The following is a 20500-nucleotide window of genomic DNA, read 5'->3' as shown; positions in this document are numbered from 1 at the left end:
TTATCAAGGACATATTTGTTCTGAATGTGTGCTTTATTCTCAGTGCCTAAGCATTGAGAACATGAGTCAATTAAAGAGATAATGGGATATTTACTGTAGAAACCTTTAGAAAATAGTTAGTCAGTGCTTTTCAACTTTTCAACTCAATGCAATTATTCCTAAATCCATAAAGGTTTCCACACTATGGCATCAAACTCATTTATCTTGCATTAAATCAATAGTGTTTTTAATGCTCAAAAACAAAACATGAATTCTTACTTAGAACGAACTCGCCTCTCCACAGATCTTGCGTTACCTGCTTGTCTCCATAAAGATAAATAGGCTTAAAATGTTATTTGATTTGCCTCTTCAATATCTGTATATGAGTCTCATTAAATGTGTCATATGCTCCGAGTTAGATAGCTGTTTATAGCTTTGCTGCTCTGTGGCCAGGAGGTTTGGTCAGGCAGCACATGTGCAGACAGATTACATGCTCAAATACATTTGATTTTATTCTCACTCTTCTTGCCCATTTCACATGGTCATGTCCTTGTCATTTTATGTTATAATAAATTATCCACATGAACAACTTCTGCAGATGTTCTGGCCCCCAACAAATTACAGGCAGATGTTGTGGAACCGCGGCCTGGGACTAAATGTGGTTCATAGACCACAAAGCTGATGGTTATGCTGGAGATAACCGTCCCTAAGGAAGACCGGTCAAGAGCTGCCAGCAAACATGGTGGAAAGCCAGTTGCCTCCTGATAGAAGGCTGAGTGCAAACGCTTTGAAGCCAAGTCACCGTCCAGACACTCATCTGGTCACAAGCTGGGGCCTGGTCACCCCAGCTGGGTCACCAGGAGGAGAGTCCTTCATGGTGGAGGACCCAGAAGGCTTGATGAGTCCAGAACATCACTGTCGATCAAACCAACAAACGCCTGGGATTTTACTGTCCAGAAACATCTATGGTTTTGGACACATACAATAACGCATAGTAAAGGGAGCAAACTATTCATTCACTACATTTACATGCACAAAGAGCTCAGAGTGCGCTAAAGAGCCGAACCCAATTCGTTTTCCCCCCAAAACTCGTCAGCACGCTCTTGTCCCAGTCCACATGTAGGTGCGAACGGTGACTACGAGATGTTCAGAGGCGTCTAGTGATTTAGCATTAGCTCCAAACTGGTGTTTTAGCTGTTCATCACCACATAAATAAGAGAGAGAGCGTTAGGCTGAGTAAAGAGAAGAGAGGCAACGGGTTTTTGCAAGTTGGCAGTCAGTTTTCCCCAAACTGACGGTGCGCTCTGACGTCAGGGTCAGGTTTTGTTTCTACCCCCATCCCGCAATTTTAGCGTTCTCTGACCTGCCCCACACCACGGCATCAACTTCTTCAATTTACCCTGATCTGCCCCGCGTCCATTTAAAAGATTGCGTATTGAAATGCAGTAAACTGTTGACAACATGTAGGATCTGCACCTGAGCAATGATGCATTTTAACACAGTCAGCACGACTAATAATCATTTTAAAAGGAACTGGGAGTTTGCGTCTTTTTTTCTTAACCTCTCTCCCTCACTCACCTGCTCAGTACAAGCTCAGGAGCAGAGGCAGACACAGGTAAATCACACAGAGAGATCGAGGACTGTAGTGTTCTCTGTATGTTAAAGGCGGTATGGACGATTTTTCGGCGATTTGAGAACGCAGGCGGAAGTGCGCTGAAAAAAATCGTCCATACCACCTTTAAGCTTTGTTTTATTACAATCTGACTCATATTCACAGAGAAATTAGTCTAATGAGGAACTAAATTCAGACGTGTCAAAATGCAAAGATACACGTGGAGCGCAGACATGCGATATACCGCGAGCAGTATTTTATACCCCACCCCACAATGAAATGAGAATTTCTTGACCCGACGGGTCAAAAGACGACCATCGCATCAGTGTGCTCCATGTGCTCCTGGTCCTGTCCTGGTCCTGTCCTGGTCCGTCTCTAAACCTAAGGGCAGTGAGCGGAGGAGTTTGTGTGAGCTGTGGTTCAAAACTCTGAACCAAACTCATACTGTGGACGTGTTCGAGAATAAAAGACCAACAAACACAGCCTACATGAACATTAAAGGCCTATTAGTGGCTAAACATTCATCATTCTTATTCATTTGAAGGCGGTAGGGTAAGATGATCAAAAAGACCTTTTAAATCATTCTTTTTATAAAAATAAATAAATCATAATAATAATTAAAAAAATATATATATATATATATATATATATATATAATTGTTTAAAATAACACTGAGGCCTATTTACAATAGCATATTGGTATTATTATTACATATAATAATAATAATAATTAAAGCCGCAAGCGGCAATGATCGGCCCTCGCCACGCCGCCGCCACGCCGCACAAGGAGGGGGCGCTAACGCGCCCCAATTGTCCTTTTATTACATCTACTGCTGAATCTGTGACGCTGTCACATCTTCTCCCCTTTGTTTTACCATCAAAAAGCAATTTTATTTTGAATTCTTGGCAAAATGTGCGGCTTTGCCGCACAGAGACCGTGACTTTTTGAATAAAAATGTGGATACCTTTTGATGGTCCACCCCTGAAGATGAGTCTCACCAAATTTCAGGTTAATAGGGCTGACGCCCTGGGAGGAGTTTGTGAAAGTATAAAGTGTAAACATGTTCTGGCGATTTCCCCATTGGAATAACATGGGAGGTTTTGGTCATCGCTACGGCAACGCCGTAACAATTATGACATGGGTCTCATTGACTTTTTTGATGGGGATGCTAAAATTGAGTTGTGTGTCAAATTTCATATAATTTCGCAAAACTAAACATTTAACCTCCATATAAAATCTGTAGGGGGCGCTGTGGTGCCAAATTAATTTATTTCATTTCAAGTAGGTTTAGGGCAAAGAGTTTAACAACAGATTCTAATTTGACGCAATTCGGACTTTATCTGCGCAAACGGCAGAAATGTTAAATTTGGGAGATTTCTGAAATTCTAGCTAAAGTTTGCGGCTTCGCCGCACAGAGACCGTGACAGGTATCAATGTAATTTGGATAACTTTTGATGTCCCACTCCTCAGTACCATTTTCACCAAATTTCAGCTTTTTAGAGCCAACGCCCTGGGAGGAGTTCGTAAAAGTACGACATTTGGAAAGTCATGCATTGCCATTTTTGAACCAATATGGCCGACATTTGGTTGGGCGGACGGCGTTGCCGTAATAATATTTTTTACTTCTCTTGTCACCATCTACCTCTGCGCCAAATTTCATGATTCTATGATCAGATTTTTTTTGGGTCATTTCCCATCTCTCAATGCATTTTTGGTACATTTGGGGGCGCTGACGCGGCAATTTTTTTATTTTAGAAAAGGGAAATAGCCAGAATGTAGAGAGGCACGATTTTTAGAGGTGTGCAAATTTTTGTGACTTTTCGTCAATGTTCACTGGGTGAAAAATAGGGGGGTTGGTCCCGAGAAGAAGAAGAAGAAGAAGAAAGAATAATATTCCGATGCGAAAACAATGTTTCCCATTTTTCAAATATCATAAACTATACATTTTCGGCTCATGGTGTGGGTCCCTGGTCACTGACGGGTACTTTTGTTAATTTTGAGTGGGCTCCGCCCACTTTGTGTTTTTGGCCCTCTATACAGTAATAATGTTCAATTTTTGCATTACATGCTTATATGCACGGAACATGCAAGATATGGGGAACGTATTCATGAGCTACTTAGCGCAAATGAGTGCTTTATATGGGGATGGCATCCCAATGTAAAGTGCTCGTTTAGTGCGCACTTTTGCACGGGCTTCGCCCGTTTACAACGGTAATGTTCCATTTTCCTACTACTAATTAGTATGCACGGGGCGTGCGTGAGTGAAGGAGTGCGTTAGTGAGTGTTTGGAAGAGGGCGAGCGCTTTGCGCTCGATTTCGTGCGCACTACGTGCGCACTTTCGCAGCCGTGCTTCGCACGGCCTTACGAGATTAATAGGCCTCTCGCCAGCTTGTTGCGCTCGGGCCTAATAATAATACTAGGCCTGCTAATATTAACACACTATTAACACACATCACACTCAGCCCCTACAAACCGATATTATAACACACACTTTTGACAAAAACAGATAAGTAACAAATTGTTTGTGTTGAGCATTCAGTTTTCAGAAATGAGGAACAGCGTTGCTCACAAGTTCTTTGCTCTCCACAGTGCAAACAAACACAGTTGTTGTTTCACTTAAACATAATAGAATGGCCCAAAATAAAACAATGCTGAATGCTAATCCATGTTTGTCATCTCCGCTAATCCACGAGCACATGTCTAAACACATTAACATTATCCTGTGTTTCTGTTTCTCACCTGGTGCCAGCCTGGGTCTGCACTGTTACATGCAGCAGAATGCCACTTCACACACACTTCTACACACGTTTTATTGGGATCTGAATCAATCATAATTCCCGGCTTTAAATTGATTTGGAAAAATCTGTTTAAAATTGTTACCCGTTTTCCTGGTGTGCATATAAACGGAAGGAGTGTATTATTAAGTCTGTCAATTCAATGTATTTAAGAAGCCAATTTTAGATTAAAGTGATTTCTAAACTAGACAGATAATTTAATAACTGAATTAATATGAGCATGATACTTATTTGACAAATTACTTCACATTACTGAAACCACAGTCGTAGTCTCCAATAACCCAGTTCTAAGCCTTAACTAGATTAAAATGGTGCTCATAGAAACATGAACATTGAATCTCCTGATCAGCGTCACAGAGCTGTCAGGGTAAGTCTCTGAGTCACAGCACTTTCCTCACAACTGTCCGTCAAAGTGGCCCCGCCTGTAAAGCAAATCCCCAACGCACGTTCTGAAGACTCAAACTACTGCATATGAGCATATTTTTTATTTGCACACCCGGGACACATCAGACTCACATGTAATTTAAGAGAAGACAATATGTATTAACAGTTCTGATGTAATAAAAAATATCAAACCACATCCTTACTCCACTGGCTATGGCAATACAGTTTTTTCTGACTCTAATTTCATTGTAACTGAGGTGGGACCAAGTCCTTGTTTGGCAAGTCTTAAGGAAGTCTAAACTCATAAGCCTCAAATCCAAATCAAATCCCAAGTCAATGGCTCAAAACTCCAAGTATTTGTACCAAATTACACAATACAGTTCATGTTTGCATTTTATATATATTGGATGCGTCTGTTGATCACAAATAGACAAGTTTGACAAAATTAACGACTGAAAGAACATCCAACCATCAATTTGTATCAGATTATATTTTATTGAGGAGTCACATCAAGTCGACTCAAGTCAGAGCTTCAAGTCCAGATCATCAAAATAGTGACTCAAGTCTGACTCTAGTCCACACCTCTGCATAAAGTAATATTACTATACTAATGTAATGTGTAATGTGTAAAGTGTATTTTTCTAATTTCAATTAAATACTGACATTTGAGTATTTCTAAGTATCTTAGAAAGCGTTTAAGATAAGCTGACTATTCAACCAACATTCGATCACAAGCAGAGGCCAAACAATGCACACTGCTGTAGCTGCTCACACTCGGGAAAGTTAAAAAAAAAAAAAAACATCAAACGTATGAATCATTTGAGAATGTCAATGCCAGCCAATGCCATCTGTTTGCTTTTATCATTTTTTATGGTTATATATTTTGCAACATGGACAGATTTAAATGTTTTATGTTTAGTCTTGACTTTTAATCAGTCAAATTTGGGGGTCCATTCATATTTCATATTTACCATAGGGCTGTACCTTTGCTGCAGAAATGTCTTACATTGTAATTCTATACCTTGTTCTCTGGAGTATCTACACAGCAAACAGAATATAATCAAAAGTGTATTCTTAATTCAGATTTTTTGTCAACTTGAGATGTATTGCGCTCTTTGAGCAACAAAAGGGACGGCACACGTGGGCAGCACTGTAATGATCTGTGAAGCTTCCATGCTTTGCTTTACATAAAGCTGGGTACAGCTGAGATACCCAGATTTACTCTAACACGAGCTGACGGGGATGCAGATTCTGCCTCCACGTCTATGTTAACCATCTTTGATGCAGACTTCACTCAGTCAAATACATGATATGTGACCCAAATATTTATTTATTTCAGGGACAGTGCATATTAATGAACATTTCTGTAAATATGCCAGAATTAGCCATAAGGCTTTTCATCTGTCGTCCCCTGACAGCTGTTACAGTCAGGCTAAAACAGAAGGACTTTGTGACCTTTGTGACAAGTTCATGTGTTCATGAACTGCAACAGCCTGAGGCACCAACTTGTAATAGTTGGAGGACATGCAAACTGCTAGTTTACTGCCTGGAATCTTCTCCCAGTCTGGCATTATGGCATTGGCACTTATCTATCTTGCATTTATTCAATGACATGTGTTTTTATTGCTAAAAATCAGATTGGATTGGCAATTAGGGTTATTGCTGCACTGCGGAACATTCCAGACAAAGCAACAACACCTCCATGGTAACAAGTAGGCAGGTAATTTGGACTAGTCTACCGTGCATTGCAAAGACTACTCAGGCAATCATTTAATTCAACTCTTGTAGATATTGCAGTTAAGCAGTGCATAATAAACCTCTGTCTGAGTGGTACAAGTGCTAACCAGCTTTGTTCTAATAACTATTTCAAGCAAATCTGACTGAACTGAAGTATTAATCAAACGCTTAATGTAGCCAAGACTTGCAGATGCATGCAGAGCAGCTCTCACTACTGCTGCCATAATCAAAAATCGTAAAAAGAGGCTTTTTCCAAATTTGAAATGTAATTGCAGTTGGTTTCCAGGTCCAGGGCGCTGAAAGCAAAAGTGGGAAATGTGTTTGGGAACTTTCAAGTGCTTCTGTCTGACCTACTCTCTCTGAAACTATACTTATCACGATTTATTTTATAAGATCTATATTCCAATCTAGCCTAATATACACCTGCTTACATAACCGTGGCATCTAAACTTTCATAATCTAAAATCTGCCACTTTAATCATACTTAATGTGAGGATGAGATGAATATGTGACGTCGACCAGGGTCTAAAGCAGGAGCAGAGGATGGGGAACATATGACAACTCACTTATGTAACTCCTTTCTGTTCACAATAAAACAGATGGTGGGTGATATTCTTCTGTGATGCCACTTCTGACGTTTACTTGATGGAAGGGTGCAGAAAAGAGGCAGCAGTTCAAAAGGGGAGCAAAATCAGGCAGGAAGTCTTTGAAGCTTCAGTGTGAAGATGTACTTAAAAGGGCAGAAAACTTTAGACAACTCTTCAACAACTCACAACTCAAACACGGCCTGAAAAACAACCTGAATGAATGATCCTTTATGCGGGCACCGAAGATGAACTGTTGGCCCGCAAAGCAAAACACAAAAGAAAACTAACCGGGAATAAGGTTATAAGAAATGTTACAACTACTTTGCACGATATCTCAATCATAGCAATCACAGTTTACGAAGCACAAAATGAATCACACATACCTGTAAGCATCAAAACGCACCAAACGCCCCTGGTGAGACACCTGAGAAGTAACTCGTGCGTCAAAGATGTTCTTGGCGTTCTTGATCCATTTTTATTTATAGAACAGACCAGAGTGCGGCAAATGGTTATCACACTCTTATTTTATTCTAGTGATCACATTTTGCCGTAGGTCTATAAACCTAGAATCAAAGTTTTGGCGACATGTGAATCCCATGCCCCAAAGAAATGAACAGAAGCTGCAGTTTAGTTGGTGAAAGGGCCTGTCACGTAAACAAGAGCTTTTGAGTTCAAATCCCAGCAAGATGCAAAAGGCTCTGCATCCTCTCCCCAGGACACACAGCCCTCCTCCACAAGTATAGAAGCACAGACAGCCTGTTTGCCCCAAATGCATCTCTGTATTTTTATGGATAAAATAGCCTATATGAGTGGAAATCCTAGAGCCAAATCTAAACTTTATAGAGAGGAGGAGAGGAAGAGAGGAGGAGGGGAATAGGAAGCGGAGAAGAAGAGGAGAGGAGGAGGCGAGGAGGAGGGGAGGAGAAGAGTAGGAGAGGAGGAGGAGGCGAGGAGGAGGAGGAGGAGGAGGAGGAGAGGAGGAGGCGAGAAAGGGAAGAAGAGTCCTCCTACTCGAGAGAAGGAAAGGAGGAGAGAAGGCGAGGTAGAGAGGAGGACTTAACATAGTGACAAGGGAGATTTGGCCTTTTACTTTTGACAATATTAATAATAGTAAAGTTAGACGATGTGGTTGATACACATCTGATTTGTTGTGTCCTGGAGCGTGGAATGCCGTGTTCACATGAATCGCTCTGTGTTTCCAACGCGCTGTAAGACTCACTCTTTCTTTACTTCTGCTGTTTGTGCTTTGATGCCTGTTTGCACCGCTCGATTCGCCCGCGCCGCACGACCCGCGCCGCACGACCCGCGCCGCCCGCGCCGCACGACCCGCGCCGCACGACCCGCGCCGCACGACCCGCGCCGCACGACCCGCACGACCCGCGCCGCACGACCCGCACGACCCGCGCCGCACGACCCGCGCCGCACGACCCGCGCCGCACGACCCGCGCCGCACGACCCGCGCCGCACGACCCGCGCCGCACGACCCGCGCCGCACGACCCGCGCCGCACGACCCGCGCCGCACGACCCGCGCCGCACGACCCGCCTTGTACCGCGCGACCCGCCTTGTACCGCGCGACCCGCCTTGTACCGCGCGACCCGCCTTGTACCGCGCGACCCGCCTTGTACCGCGCGACCCGCCTTGTACCGCGCGACCCGCCTTGTACCGCGCGACCCGCGCCGCACGACCCGCCTTGTACCGCGCGACCCGCGCCGCACGACCCGCCTTGTACCGCGCGACCCGCGCCGCACGACCCGCCTTGTACCGCGCGACCCGCGCCGCACGACCCGCCTTGTACCGCGCGACCCGCGTCGCACGACCCGCGCCGCACGACCCGCCTTGTACCGCTCTATCTCCTGTCATGGTTGGAGGGGCTCACACAGCTCACCTGACTGATGTCCATGCTGTTGTCGCAGGTCAGAGGCCGCGCGGATGTCAAGTCGTTGGAACCCAGGAAGGTGGAGATGATCCCATTCTGATCCACCTTACGAATCGTGGTGCCATCCACAAAGTAGATGAGGCCGTTCTTATCCACCGCGATGCCTGGCAAAAAGAGAGCGCATTCTGTATGTTATGGTGGCTCTGTGGCTCTCAGCTTGCATGACTCAGTGGACAGAACACGATGGATACATGTGTCAAGCTTGCCTCCCCATTATTCAGGTCACTGCAAAAAGCACATCCATCAATAATTCAAACACTGCTTTTCTGGTATTAAATTATTTCTCAAGCAGGAGTGGGAAAAGCCACATTCATCCGGTGCATATGTGCTGCGGCATCACAGTGAAAACAGGCCTCAGTGGGTGGGGCGTTTGTTTCTTCAGTGTTATTTCGTTGAGGGCAGCTTTTTCTCTCAACAACAATCATCAACAATCTGCACACAATTTGAGATACGAATGAGCGGCCGAGTGGAAATGACAGCTTCAGACAATTTTGGTTTGAATGGGGTGAAAGACGGGTGGTTGCCATGGTAATGGCAGGGTCCAAATTGTCTCAGTGATTGAGTGTCAGCGCGGCCGTGGAAGTGGGAAGTCAAGACAGTCAAGTCATTGCAGCCATTTGTCCCAGACTGAGGAGACAGACATCCCTGTGAGATGAGCGCTGTTCACTCAGACCTATTATAATGTTGTGCTCATTAGATTGTGTAAGGAATAGGCTTTTCAATTCAGATCGAGGATAACGGTTTTTATTTTTCAGTAATGTAGCATCCAAATTTCACCCATTTTTTATACTACTCATCTCCCAAATCTCTTGAATATCCTTATCATTCAGACAATCTAACTTATTTTACCCCTGACTTACAGAGTTTAACACTTTGCTTGTTGAATCTGTGCTGTTCCTCAGTTCTGTGTTATTTGTTTCTTTCTTTTTTACTTGTTTGCCGCCATGTTTGATTTGACATTGTCTGATTGGATAATCCACCTGTCAATGCCCAAAAAAGTGTGATGCCACGTGAGCGTAACCTGGATTGTTATATTATATATCAATTCATTAATTCATTTTCTACCGCTTGTTCCCATTCGGGTTTGCGGGATTTATATATTAAACAAAACAAAGATAAACATAGAAGTGCGGTCAAAAATCTCAAGTCTTGGTGAATTAACTGTGTCTGAGTCAGCTCTGGCTCTTATCGCTCAAGTAGGATTTCATTTTTCAATGAAGACTTTAAAAGCCTCTATAGAAGGTGAGTGGTTTGGTTTGACCTGTGGCTAGGTCTGCACAAGATTGCTTTCTGCTAAAACATTGACGAGCCAAGGGAGCCTGCGGTGAATCCTCGGAGCGGGCTATTTGACAGTCTGAGAATCTCAGACAGATGAAAAGTGTCACATTTGTGCAGAGTTCACCAAATGTCTGTGAGGAGGGAAAAAATGGAGCCATCTGCTGTTTCTTCTCTGGTCTGTGCTTTCACCCACTCCATCATTAGAGTCTCTCCCTCAGATTGCCTTCACTCAAGCCTTTATCACCATCTGAATCTCAGCTATTGCATTTGGCATTCACACTGTCCAACAACTAGTGCAAAACAATTCATCTCAGCCGTTTTCATCCCCCAGACTTTGTGGGCAAGTGAGCAGTCCAACCACAGAGGGCCATATGCCTGCAGGCAGGTTGTACAGCGCTCGTTTCTCACTGTGACGCCTCGCCCGCGCACTTTCTAAAAAGCAGAGTCAAGTTTGACACATAAAAGGACACTTTTAATTGATTGTCCATATCGAATCGAATGCAAAACGGCTTCCAGAGCAGCTGCTTATTTGGCTGTAATTATAGAACCACTTCTACCCTTGATCCACAGCCCAAATGCGTCACATGTATTCATTAGTGAGCCTATTGTCCCCATAAATCTGTCTCTCCTCTGCCTGCCACTCATGTCAGGATGACCCATGCCTGTCCCGCCCCTTCAATATAGCGAGACATCTTCATTAAGTACAATCATACCTTTAGGCCCGGTGAGGGGGGCCTCCGGAGCCTTGCCACCGTCCCCACAGTGGTTCTCATCGAAGGGCAGGCAGTGCTCCCCGGTCCCGGCCACCACCTCAGCGTTAGCCTGGATGTCCTTGGTAATGCTCAGGGTCTTGGGCCTGTAGATACGCCGGGAGTTGGTGTCCGACACATACAGCTGTCCGCTCACTGGGTCAGTGGCCAGGTAGTACCGGTGAGCCGGGTTGTTACTGCAGTCAGCACATAGAGCAGGTTAGAAATACAGCATTATGTATATAGTAAATATAGGCACAGGTGTAGAGTTACAGTACATTTACTTGCAATTTCAATAAATAACCCCTATAGATCTTTTATGGTGTAAAGCATCTCTTCTTTTATGAGATGAATGGGACAAATTAACTAAAATAAAGCATATGAGTGTTTTTTACAAACAGCTAGTTTTTACCATTACTTTATGAATTAAACAGTGTTGGGAAGTAATTATATTCATCGAAAATACATATTTTGTAACTGTATTCAGGTGCAGTTTCTATTTCATCTGGTGGTGTTCATAATACATTTACTAAAATCAAAAGAATACATGTATTTGATCACAATTCAGGCTTCAAGCTGCACTGACAATAGAAAACACAGCTTTTGTGATTTTTCCTTCTCATTACAAAAGGTGTAACAAACAAAAAGCTGTTTTAGTCATGTCTTTTCACAAATATAATATAATTATAATATAACTAATATAATGCAACTCAATGTGAAAGTATCCCAAAATGAATTATATTGTGATGTAACAGCACCACAGTTCTATGGTACAATGATTTAACTTTACACAACAGATATGCATGTTGTGTATAATGACAGTATCTAATCATATTTACAGGCAATACAATTCTATTAGGAACAAGAACAGGTGAATAAAAATACAAATAACTTGTTCTTGCTATTTTTCCTCATCTGTAAATAAATTGAGCTGTCTTATTAGCACTTGTGGCTAATTGCAGTCATTAAAGTGTAATATTCTTAAATTATTAACAGAGTCTTGTTTCTCCAAGCACAACACAGCTTAATATGCATCATACACCTTATTATCAGCTTAAGAAGTGAGGACATGTTTCTGAGCATGCAGATGGAGTCTATTTATATTTATGTGAGTGAAACTGTAGCCTTTGAGAAGAACAATGGAGAAGAAAACAGTTGGCTGTTAATGAATGAATATTACTGCAGGGTTACGATGACTAATAGAGACAATACTCATCGAATTTTCAGTTAGCTTTATGATATCTAATCGAGATTTTAAAGATTCTACCAACTGGAGTTAGTGCTCACACAAATGTATCGTGATTGTGATAAATGTGTTTGCCAATAGTGACCGGGCGTTTATTGAGTGTCTGTGTGATGTCACGCAGGCACTATATGTTCTTGTATTTCACGTATTTTTTATTATTATATTTTCCATGATTTTTCATTTAGCCAGTTTCAACTCCTTAACGCTTGTACTTTTTCCCCATTTAAATGAATTTGGGCATTATGAGTGTCTGCGGAATTCTTTAGACTTTATTCTTTAGAATTTTGTGACGGAGCCAGTTGAGAGAGAGAGAGAGCGAGAGAGAGAGAGAGGGGGAGAGAGGGGGAGAGAGAGAGGGAGAGAGAGAGAGAGAGAGGGAGAGAGGGGGGAGAGAGAGGGAGAGAGAGAGAGAGAGAGAGGGGGGGAGTGAGAGAGAGAGGGGGGGAGAGAGAGAGAGAGAGAGAGAGAGGGGGGGAGTGAGAGAGGGGGAGAGAGAGAGAGAGAGAGAGGGGGGGGAGTGAGAGAGAGAGGGAGGGAGAAGGAGGGAGGTAAGATTATCTTGTGTTTTATATACATCGATGCAATATATATATATATATACTCTAATTATATAATTGTATACTGAGGGGGAGAGAGAGAGGGAGAGAGACATACACACCTACACACACGGGAGAGGGAGAGAGGGGGAGATGGGGGGGAGAGGGAGAGACGCAGACACTCCAGCAATGGCTTCAGCCATTGCAGATTTTCTAGTTAGAGTTGTTCCATTTTCTTTTCAAACTGTTTGAACAAATGCATATCTATGTATGGAAGTTTTGCTTGCTTTTGAGAGTATGGCCAATAATGTCAGGTTTAATATGTTAAATTCCAAGTCGTATTAGTTTACTTCTGTTTTACTATGGTTAGCTTTGCCTTGATGTAACCATGGGCTAGATAAATCAAATATGCCTACTATTAATAATATGGGCGCACCAGGGTTAGGGTTTTCTTTAGCCAACACAACACCCAGCCAGTGAGCTAATATTAAAACAAGTGAGCTATGTAACAACTCATTCACAGCTAGCTAGCATAGGTCTATTCTAATATGTAAGTCTCCAAGTCGTTAAAAGTGAACTTGCTGTTATGGTGTTAACATTTCATGGTGTTAACAGCAAAGGAGTGTGCGAGGCAAGAAATGGCTAAGCAAGTGGCAGCATATTTGTGCTAATGAATCATAAGACACATTTCCAAAAATGTAAATCAAGCTTGGGACATTCTTAAACTACTTTATATGTTAATTCATAGTATTTAACTTCGAGGGAAAAAAGTTCGGAATCGAAATGAAAAATATCTTTCTTTCAGCCCCTCTCATAAACATGGAGCTTACACTCAGTCAATACTGGTCGTCTGTAAGTGGATAATGCGTCGACAAAATAAATGTGCCAATGAAACGTCTTTATAAAATGATGAAGAAGGAGCCATTAAAACTTGACGACCAATATGCGTCAAAGCAAATGTTACGAATAGAGGACATTTGTCTGGATGCATAAAGCGTTATGTAACCTGCGGTGGCTGGGGATCACTTGCTTGTAATTCAGTCCATTTTTAAAGTCCAAAGGCTGCAATAACACTGTGATATTTCAACGTATCTGGATGACTTGGATACGCCTCTTTGTTAGACTTTTATTTTCATGGTTAGACACACATTTTAGCCCAATTTTAAAAACTTCTCTTACTCCTTAGCATTACTGGATTTATTGGCATTTATTTAACCAGGAAAGTCCCACTGAGACTTGACATCTCTGTTGGCCCCAGACTGATGGGCACATGTTTTTAGTGGTAGTGAAAAACACAACCACAGTATCTTCTTGTCAGGAGGCAATAGCGTTACTGCTGGGCCATGCCGTTCAAATTTGGAAGGTTTAAACCATTCGCAAACGCAAACGTCCCACTTGCATTTCCTATTTGAACCTATACTCCAATAATTTTCAGGAGCTAAAAGATTCAACTATTTGACCCATCCTTCCATGTCACTGAGGACACCAGTCAGGAGCGATAGAGGGTGGCCCATCTCCAAAACTTGAGCGAGGACTCAAAGAGGTGCAGTTTAGCATACGACCGCTTTGATCAGGACACATCAATAGAATTACCCATGCTGTTTATTTTTCACTTAGATCTACCCCGACGCGACCCTCGAGCAGGTGTTGGCGCAGGTGTCCGCTCCATCTATACATTAAACCATTACAAGAGATCACAGCCGGCATCAGCTCACAGGCGCTCACTGCCAGCTGATCCAGACAGCGGCAGCCATTACGGGGCATACCATCTGGGAAGATTAGCATACAGCTTTGTACAATAGATGTGTCTGCTCGTGCCATTTAAAACTACTAGAAATAAATACATGACCTGCAGGCAGATTTAAAGTAATGGACCATATTTCCTTGTTTCCGTCACTGTTTGTCACTCTCGGCCAATTACACTCCGCTGCCTTTACTGCTCGACCGATCACCTCTCGAGCCTTCTCCGCCTGGATGTGACGGTGCTTTCGTTCCCCACCATCACAGCTACACTTGCCGGGCTCTAGGCGTCAAACTGAGTTGATTCTATTTACTTGTTTGAGGAATAACTTTTTCATCTTGACACGACGCTCGTAATAGGTTTATATCGGTTTATATTGGTCTGTATGTTTAGAGGTTTTGAAATTGGTCTCTGGAATCTGCCTCACTGAATATTGTCTCTGGAATTATGGACAGCAATAGAGCTACACGATAAATAATATATGATTTGGAAATTGCAAAAGACACAATTATTAAAGTCATTGCAAACACCTAAAGATCCTATATTATTCTGTGTAAAACGTGCTAATCCTGTCATTTAGACCTCTACAAACTCTACTTGAATTATTTTAGCACTTCATGTTTCAGTCTTCTTTCAAATGTTAATGCTGCTGGAGGGGTTTAAAATTTTCACTTTCAACAAAATCAAATTATTAAAACGTAAAGTGCAAAGCTAATCGCAACTGACATTAGATATTTTGCCAAAACAAACTCATTATATTGTGCGCAGTTGCAATGTGAGGGAGTGCCACACTGGATCTAATGCACCGACCCGCTGCTCATCGGACCAGTTGGGCTTTATGGCAGAGCACCTCCACAAGTATTTTATTTATTCATTACCGTACAGTACTTTTTGACGGATTATGCATGCTTTCTTTTTTCAAGTACTTGGGGTTCTTGAGTTATTGAACTGTAACTGTAAGGCAGATCATCCTTTTACATTTTGCTCACTGTAAACTACAAGATTGATAACAAATATTAGAAATAGAAAGTCCAGTGACTTCCAGTTCAAAACTTTTTATGTGACATTTTACAACCCTAGAATGTGTCACTTGGAGTCTTAATTATAAGTACAGGGATGTGGGCGCTGACAGGACATTTTTGAGTACTCATTTGAGTAAAATTAATTATTAAGAAACAAGGTAAAAAGCTCAGTATTTTGCATGTTATGTCCCCTTTAAATGTATTCTAAATCATTATGGCCGTTAATGATTCTATGGACCACCTCTTGAACAGCATAAAAACAGCCTGATGGTTGACGGTCCTACTCTCTTTCATCCTGGCTTTGCTCACATTTTGTCACCTACTGTTATGCAGGTGTGACAATATATCAATTACAAGAGCTCTTAATGCCTCCGCAGTTGATAATTTAATCATCAGTTACTTAATATTCCACATTAAACGTCGCCCTGTGTACCCCACTGATTTAGTGTCTCCTGGATTGTCAGTTTATCTTTGCCTGATCTAATGGTGTCTTATTCATGAATACAAAACAACTGAGTAAGCACCTGAGGGACACCACATCTGCCAAGCGACATAATGGAGATGTGATTATGTTCTCCACAATGGCCTTGTACGCTGCACTCTTTTTTCGTGGACTGGTTTACAGCACAGGCTAAGCACCATTTAGTTAACTCTTTTGTTTTTTAGAAATCACAATGAAGAAGGGATGCACAACACTAGTCTAATTTCATGGGTCGTCATACACACACTTCTTGAGGACGAAAGCTGCATGCTCACTGTGCCACAAAACAAAGGAATGGTCTTCTGTAACATCCCCAAAGACCCTGTTTGTTCAGAAATGTATGACTGTGGTCAGGAAGGACCAGTGGACTGACAGAAATCACTCCACACTGAGGTTGAGCTGTTTGTTTCAAGTAGTTGGCTAATGCTAGTTTAGATATTTTTGCGTGGCTATGCTAATTAACGTGGCAGACAAACCTATTTTCCGACTGTGTTATATTTTAGGATCAGACAGTCACTCACCCGCACACAAAGTTAGTGCTCTTGAAAGCTTTGAGGGCTTGTCTGGTGCTCAGAATTAGGATTCTGTGAACATTGTTTAATCTGGTTCTCTATTTCATTGTCGCCCATCGAGCCAACTGCTGCCGTGATTTTTGCCATTACAAAATTCAATTAAATGGAATTAACAGACTGCAATGTTTGCTGTGGCAAGTTGTTGGTGCTTTTAAGTGCTGTTAATAAGATAGATAAGGAATCCATAACTTCTGTCTTCTTGAAGTATCAAAACTTCTCATTTTCAGTTTATGTGCTGTTTTCAGGACTATCTTAAGTATTTAAGATCCTTATTGAGAAAAACACCTTTATATTCTATTTTATACTTAAACTCATTAGAAAATATGTACCATTTAGTGGTTGTTTGGAAATGTGAATGTTGTGAATGTTGAATTACATGAATTGCATGTCCGATTGTTCTGAAATATATCCAAATAAGCCTGTTTCCCCTCACTTCTGCCACTGAAGCTTGGCTGAAGTCATGGTATCTTTTAGTAGCCGCTACAGGCCGCTGAGCAACACTGCGCTGGAAGCTTGGTTCTTCTTCTCCCCCCCCCTTTTCCTTCTCTGACTGTGTTCAGAGGTTTCAACAAATAGACTTGAAAACTATCTTTAAGAGACAAGAGACCATTTTATTTGTAGCTAAGGCTCTGTTTAAGTTTCTAACGATTAGATGTTAGTTAGAAATACAGGCAGTCATTTAACAACAAAGGCCGCTAATTTGTGTAATGAATTGATCGGTGAAGTAAGACTATTTACTTTATTCAGTGCTATTTACAGATATGGGTCCTCAGTAGGATAGGTGTTCGCCCTTCACGTGGGAGACCAGGGTTTGAAACTTGCATGTTAGTTTTTTTCACTTTTGTGCGCAAATGTTTACCACTAAATATTGATGAACATGTTTGCTTTCCCATCCATAAAACTCACCGCACGCTACTGCTTTTCTGTGTTGAAGATTTTTGGGGATGGAGAATATATTGATTTATGAAGTAGCCAAAATAAAAATCACTTACAATATAAGTACAATATTGCCATACTTAGTGATACCTCATCATAACGTGCTACATTTATTATTATTACCAGTACTATTGGCTCCGCTGCTTTTAAATTACAAGAATACATCAATTGAACCTTAGCATTATTATATTTGAAACACTGCATCTGATTCGTCTAATGATACGTCCATATATCAAATAATCAATATCAACTTTTTACTTGAACCCGTGAGAGAACCTGCTGAACATTTCCGATGTGTGTGTGGGTGAGCACTAATGGCAAATCAATTTCTTCAATCTGTTATTGATCATGTCAATATGCAGGACTATTTTTCTGGTATCAGGAAAAAATCCTTGATATATGTAACAAATATTCCTTTCATAGCTTCCCCAATGTCCCTGTCATTCCCAGTGTGTCCTCAACGTGTAAGATGTGTCTTTGTAAACAGACTAACTTACAATGGAAATATAACAACAATGAAGAACAAAGAAAGAGGTTGCTATGGTTACGCTATCATCTTAACATGCAAAAAGTTATATTATGGAATTATTATTATTTTTAATTTGCAAACTTTGTGAGGAAAATGTTTATTGGCTACAAAAGCAAATAAATATGGAATTTTTACATTATCTTTGCTCCAGCTCAACTTGAACTGATCTATAAGTAAATATATGAGCAAATTAACTAAAATATAAACTATTTATTTTAAGTATTGATATTTTACCATGAGAATCGATACTTTTTGATACCTTAGTCACTACCGATATATCTGTGCATCACTAACAGCAAGACTAAACTCTCATTAAGACCAAAGCCTAATTAAGTACATGCATGTCCAAAGCATAAATGATGCTGAGTATGACACAAAAGGAAAAAGCACCTACCTGTGTCTAAAGTCTTTATTTCTATGGAGACGAGCAGTGGAAAAAGGAAAAGAGAAAATGAGTTAGAACCAGCAAACCATAAAGAGATACTTTCCTTGTTGGATTCATATTTTGTTTGCCTGCTGTTTTATTTTGTTATAAGCCGGGCTGCTTCTTCTCATCAGAAAGCATGCAGAATAAATAAGGCCTCTCGTACAATCACTGCTCTCTCGAATCGAGTCCAGGCAGGACAAACAAATCTCAGAGTAGAGAGGAGTCAGAGTAAGAGAGGAAGAGAGGAGAGGAGAGAAGAGAAGAGGAGAGCAGGGGAGGTCAGAGGAGGGCGGAGGAGAGGAGGGTGGAGGAGAGAAGAGCAGAGGAGAGGAGAGTAGGGCGGAGGGGAGGAGGGCGGAGGAGAGGAGAGCAGAGGAAAGCAGAGCAGAGGAGGGCGGAGGAGAGGAGAGCAGAGGAGCGCAGGAGAAAGGAGAGCAGAGGAGGTCGGAAGAGAGGAGAGGAGGGCAGGCAGAGGAGAGCAGAGAGAAGAGGAGAGCAGAGAGGAGAGGAGAGCAGAGCAGATAGGAGAGCGGAGAGGAGAGCAGAGGAGAGGAGAGCAGAGAGGAGAGCAGAGGAGAGGAGAGCAGAGAGGAGAGCAGAGAGGAGAGCAGAGAGGAGAGCAGAGGAGAGGAGAGCAGAGAGGAGAGCAGAGAGGAGAGCAGAGGAGAGGAGAGCAGAGGAGCGCAGGAGAAAGGAGAGCAGAGGAGGGCGGAAGAGAGGAGAGGAGGGCAGGCAGAGGAGAGCAGAGAGGAGAGGAGAGCAGAGAGGAGAGGAGAGCAGAGCAGAGCAGAGCAGAGCAGAGAGGAGAGCAGAGAGGAGAGGAGAGCAGAGGAGAGGAGAGCAGAGAGGAGAGCAGAGAGGAGAGGAGAGCAGAGGAGAGGAGAGCAGAGAGGAGAGCAGAGGAGAGGAGAGCAGAGAGGAGAGCAGAGAGGAGAGGAGAGCAGAGCAGAGCAGAGGAGAGCAGAGAGGAGAGGAGAGCAGAGGAGAGGAGAGCAGAGAGGAGAGCAGAGGAGAGGAGAGCAGAGAGGAGAGCAGAGAGGAGAGGAGAGCAGAGAGGAGAGGAGAGCAGAGAGGAGAGGAGAGGAGAGCAGAGAGGAGAGGAGAGAAGAGGAGAGCAGAGAGGAGAGCAGAGGAGAGGAGAGCAGAGAGGAGAGGAGAGCAGAGCAGAGCAGAGGAGAGCAGAGAGGAGAGGAGAGGAGAGGAGAGCAGAGAGGAGAGCAGAGGAGAGGAGAGCAGAGAGGAGAGGAGAGCAGAGAGGAGAGGAGAGCAGAGAGGAGAGGAGAGGAGAGCAGAGAGGAGAGGAGAGAAGAGGAGAGGAGAGGAGAAGAGGGCAGTGGAGAGCAGAGGAGGAAAGAGGAAAGCAGAAGAGGCCAGAGGAGAGAAGAGGAGGCAGAGGAGGACAGGGGAGGACCGTAGAGAGCAGGCGGGCTGTGGCTGGGACCAGACTGCCACAGAGAAGAGAAGATGAGCTCACTTGTCCATACTGCCTCTCTCTGTTTGACCACTGCTATTGAAATATTGATTCAGACACTTGTTACACTGGCCACCAAAGCCCAGACCATGTGCACAGTTATGCCCGTGGATTTTAGAGCACATTTCCCTACATGCTGTATAACATGTGCTTTAAAAATATAAACTAGACGAGAGTGAATGGCAGCTTATCAGGATGAGCATGGAGAGAGTGAAGGAAGCAAGTGAAATGAGCTGGACTCATTTGGTACAGTAGTTTACATCAGTCTAAGGTCTCGGAGGGGTGGGCGGTATTAACAAATTGAATATTGACACAAAATCTTCACTTTTTTGAGTCCAACAGAAATGTGTTAACCTGTTACCACCCACCTGTCCGCCGGCGAACATTTTCTATATCTCAAATATTCTCTTACATCATCACTTTTATTTCCGTGGTCAATACCAGCAAGCCATACATCATTTTAAAGCTTATTTTCTCA

The 20500-nt window shown here is 42.7% G+C and overlaps 2 protein-coding genes across 8 annotated transcripts in view; one reads left to right on the top strand and one right to left on the bottom strand.

Moving 5' to 3' along the window:
• Nucleotides 1-20500, top strand: part of elovl6 (ELOVL fatty acid elongase 6) — a 557878-nt gene that overhangs the window by 190229 nt on the left and 347149 nt on the right. The gene's annotated exons all lie outside the window — the stretch shown is intronic.
• LOC140348922 (teneurin-3) overlaps nt 1-20500 on the bottom strand; it is a 263968-nt gene that overhangs the window by 20869 nt on the left and 222599 nt on the right. For 5 of the 7 annotated variants that reach the window (XM_072435086.1, XM_072435094.1, XM_072435110.1 and 2 more), the window contains 3 exons: nt 18519-18539; nt 11026-11258; nt 8984-9138 (listed from right to left, as the gene is read on the bottom strand). In XM_072435086.1, the coding sequence (XP_072291187.1) occupies nt 8984-9138; nt 11026-11258; nt 18519-18539 (409 nt within the window). The remainder of the gene's footprint in view (nt 1-8983; nt 9139-11025; nt 11259-18518; nt 18540-20500) is intronic. The other 2 variants (XM_072435102.1, XM_072435119.1) reach the window with 1 other exon arrangement.

Source organism: Eucyclogobius newberryi, unplaced genomic scaffold, assembly GCF_026437365.1.
Source record: "Eucyclogobius newberryi isolate DKJ021-1_F unplaced genomic scaffold, fEucNew1.0.hap1 SCAF_11, whole genome shotgun sequence".
Taxonomy (NCBI): domain Eukaryota; kingdom Metazoa; phylum Chordata; class Actinopteri; order Gobiiformes; family Gobiidae; genus Eucyclogobius; species Eucyclogobius newberryi.
This window is presented reverse-complemented; position numbering and strand designations above follow the sequence as displayed.